Raw genomic sequence first — 4,239 nt, 5'->3', positions numbered from 1 at the left:
ATAGATGCATAAAACCCATTTGACAAAATCCAGCATGCTTTTATGATAAAAACTTTTAACAAAATAGGCCTACATAGAACATACCCTAAAATTATACAAGCTATGTATTACAAACCCACAGCCAACATCATACTCAATGGGGAAAAGTTGAAAGCATTCCCACTTACAACTGGAACAAGACAAGAATACCCACCGACACAACTTTTATTCAACATAGTGTAAGAAGTCTAGCCAGAGCATTCACAAAAGAGAAGGAAACGGGATGCAAATGGGCAAAAGGAGAGCAAACGATTCCTCTTTGATGATGATATGATCTTGGATCTAGAAAACCCCAGAGATTCTGCCAAGAGACGCCTAGAGTTGATAAAAAGACTGACTTTAAATGTTAGTGAATCACAATCCAGAAGTCCTTGGTTGATAGGAAAGTGGTTGGAAATGCATGAGGGTCCATCCACCCATGCAGCCCTGTGCCAAAGCTTGGGGACACCACACGCATGGCAATTCTGAACCCAAATATGACCAGACAGATTTTATTAGCAACTTTCCCTGGATAACCTTCTTGAAAATATTCAATCTCACCTCCCAACCTGATAAAACCCATCCCTTTTATCTTCACAGGCAGACTGAAAGAGTCAAATGTCCTGCACGCCTCCTGATTTTGCAAGTTGGATTCTGTCTTTAACTCATTCTAATATTAGCTGTTAGCAAACAACTCTATAACCTGATCTCATTGATATAATTAATTAACATTCTGTTTGTCAAATCTAATTGATCATTTTTACGTATCTTCCTGCACAACCAATCGTAACCTGAGTTCTCTATATCCATTTAGACCTTCTTAATATCGTTTTGTCAGTTGCCGTGTCCTAGCATGCCAGCTCACAATCTGTAACATATCCCTCAATGTTTCTTCGAATTCTATAAGCTACTTAAATGTTAAAAATTCTCGGCTATCAGTCCAATTAACTAAACTCACAACACTCTAGCACAAATAACATCATAAAGTCTGTACAATTATATTAGTCTTTATAATGAATCAGCAGTCTCAGCAATAAATAACTGTTCTCTCAGGTCAGAGGGTCAAAGCAGACCATGTTTAAATTACTTTAGGGAGTCCAACCAATATGGCTCTATCAGTCTCTGTGCTGGCTGTGTTAATATCAGGCCTCTTCCAGCTGAGGGATGGAGCATGACCAGGGCTGCCTCCCAGCAAGCCTGACTTAACACTTCCTGTTATTTTGCTGATCTGATAGTGACATTTATTACACGAGTCTGTCAACATAACCCCATCCTGCAGGAACACCTACCGTCCACATGGAAGCAAGTTGATTTCTTCAGAACACATCTACTCTTGAGTGGCTGCAATTTGTGCCAACCAGAACTAAGCAATATTCTAACGTGAGATTGATTTTCCTACCACAGTTCTTCTTTCAGAATCACTGCCCAGGTTCTGATATCTGCATCTCTGACATAAGACCTTCCATGATGTTGTTTAAGACCAAGGAATCTGTTTGTTGTTAAGGGATGGGGGACGTGACTGTGTAAATATGAGAACAGAATCCAATCAGCCTATATTTTTCAGATGTTTCCAGAAACAGAGAGCAGAATAGAAAAATAGAAGGGCTGATTCAGTCTCTGCAAATAGTTCTGAGTGAGTATAACCCACACATTTTATGAATTTGTCTTCTAGGAGGCAACATAATTCCTAAACCAAAGTCTGTGGCAGGGATTTCCTGGTCACAAAGACTCACTGCATTTACCTCAAAATAATGGGCATGACAGTGTTCTGTGGCACATGGGTCTGGAAATCAGGGGTATAAGTGAGATTAATTACTATCACCATATCCATGGTGAAAACCTGTGAAATTTTTTCTTCTTATTGCCATAATTTTAGGCCGTGATAGATTAGAAGTGCTGCTTCCCAGGTAGGAACACTCCTACTTGGGCACAATGTGCTCCCCTGTATCAGTGGCATGGTCTGATGTCCCTTAATTGGAGTCCTCATGACTGTGTACCAGTCAACAAAGAAAAGGCGCTCTCCCACTGATAGACATTAACTTTCCTTTTGAGGCTAAGCTTGAATGTCTTCATAGAGGCAGGGCCATTCCCTCAGGCCTAGACAGTTTCTGTGGGTTTCTCCACTAAATTCAACACTGGGGAGGTCAATTTCATCAACCACATGCCTGAAAATGTCCAAGTGACCAAGGACAATGGTACCATAGAGTTGAAGCTTGAGTCCACTAGGGAAGCAACACAGAGCAACCCTCACTGTAAAGTGCTGGCCATGTGTTAGAAGAGTCCACAGTGGAGGTGGGAGGGGATGCTGGCAAATATGAAGTACAACCACAGAACTGTCTGCAGCAGTGGACAGGGAAGGCTGACCACTGACACTCACATTGACACTTCCACAAAGATAGGTCTGGCTACTGTCCCAAGCCTTTAATAGTGTTTTGAATTAATCATGGACCTGTGTAGACCTGCTTGCTCAGAGGGAAATGTAAGGACAAACTATAATGGATTCTTGGTGTCCCCACTCATGTGCCCTGGGCCCAACACAGAGGTAGCAGCAGTTGCATTTGACAAGTTATGTGAGCCTGATTACCCTCAGCTGAGTGAGGCTCACTTCATAGGTGAGGTCCTATTGAGGACAGACGAGACGATGAGGCCCAAATATTGATGCAACCTTGAAGTTTAGGTAACAATACAATGAAGCACAATCTCATCATGCTCTCATTACATAAAGGGGTTTCTACAAACTCTATGAGGCATGTCCAGGTCTGTCCTGGGGTTGGTTCACAGAAGCAGTAGAATCTACTGGTTAAGACCAAAGACCCAGATATCTCTGGTAGCTCTCAACAGATATGTGCATGCTCTCTGCATATCATACAATCCCTCCATGCTTCTGTGTGTCAGGTTTCATCTGTAAAATATCATGCCCTATGAACTCCCCCAGGAATGTCACCTCTTCTCTACGGCCTGCCCTCCCTCAGGCATCCCGACCGCAGAGGTTGCTCTATAGCAGGGGACATGCAAATAGGGCCCTGCCTCTGCTAATGAAAACCAGCCAAGCCCTCACCCTGCACCTCTGGGAGAGGAGCCTCAGCCCCGGCATTCCCAGGTGTCCCTATTCGGTGATCAGGACTGAACACGGAGACTCACCATGGAGTCTGGGCTGAGCTGGATTTTCCTTGTTGCTCTGCTACAAGGTAATTGATGGAGACCTGGAGATATTGGGTGTGTGAGTGGATATGAGTGAGAGAAACAGGGGTGTGTGTGGCAGTTTCTGACCAGGATGTGTCTCTGTTTGCAGGTGTCCAGTGTGAGGTGCAACTGGTGGAGTCTGGTGGAGGCTTGGTCCAGCCTGGGGGCTCCCTGACACTCTCCTGTGTAGCCTCCGGATTCACCTTCAGCAGCTACTACATGCACTGGGTCCGCCAGGCTCCAGGGAAGGGGCTGGAGTGGGTCTCATACATTAATACTGCTGGTGGTAGCACAAGCTACGCAGACGCCGTGAAGGGCCGGTTCACCATCTCCAGAGACAACAGCAAGAATACACTGTCTCTGCAAATGAACAGTCTGAGAGCCGAGGACACAGCCGTGTACTACTGTGCGAGAGACACAGTGAGGGGACATCAGTGTGAGCCCAGACACAAACCTCCTGCGGTGGCGAGTGGGGCCACCAGGGGGCAGGCGGGGCACAAAGAGCAGAGTCAGCCCAGGGCAGGTGCAGGTGCAGGGTAAGGGCTGGTTTCCTCTTAGGGTCGTGGCTTCCTCTCTATAAATGGTTTCTTCTGGGGAATGTCTCTGAATTCATGATTCTGTGCTTCCCTCTGCAGTCTCTGAGTGAGATATGTTTGTGGTCATGAGAGAAAATATTCTCACCTCCACAGAAGGCAGAGAGTGGCTTCCAGTCACTTTGTCCTCTCCCCAAATGTACATAAATTATCAGCATTTCTGAATAAGTCTGAAAATCGATAACAGATTTTGTCTCGAACAACACAATGCATCAGAGCACGCGGAAGTGAATGTTCCTTCTATCCAGCAAGCAGGATAAAGTGTCTGCAGGACGTCAGGGGCAGAGGGAGTCAGCATCCTAAGCAACAGAAGGAAGACTCCGTGGTGGACACTGTCCCAGCAGCAGGCTCACAACATCGATTCTCTCTGACATAATTCAAGGACAGAGGGATCCCTCCAACATTTAATGTAGAAATTGACTCTGATGGTGTTACACGCACGCAC

The 4,239-nt window shown here is 45.3% G+C and overlaps 1 gene segment (V, D, J or C); it reads left to right on the top strand.

Annotated features, from left to right (window-relative positions):
- Positions 1-3,107: 3,107 nt before the first annotated feature.
- LOC105825924 lies at positions 3,108-3,741 on the top strand. The segment is given in 2 exon segments: positions 3,108-3,206; positions 3,311-3,741. Coding segments are annotated over 2 exon segments (477 nt in total).
- Positions 3,742-4,239: the final 498 nt, after the last annotated feature.

Source organism: Propithecus coquereli, unplaced genomic scaffold (assembly GCF_000956105.1).
Source record: "Propithecus coquereli isolate 6110/MARCELLA unplaced genomic scaffold, Pcoq_1.0 Scaffold831, whole genome shotgun sequence".
Classification (NCBI taxonomy): Eukaryota; Metazoa; Chordata; class Mammalia; order Primates; family Indriidae; genus Propithecus; species Propithecus coquereli.
The sequence above is the reverse complement of the archived record's forward strand: the minus strand, read 5'-3'. Positions and strand labels throughout refer to the sequence as shown.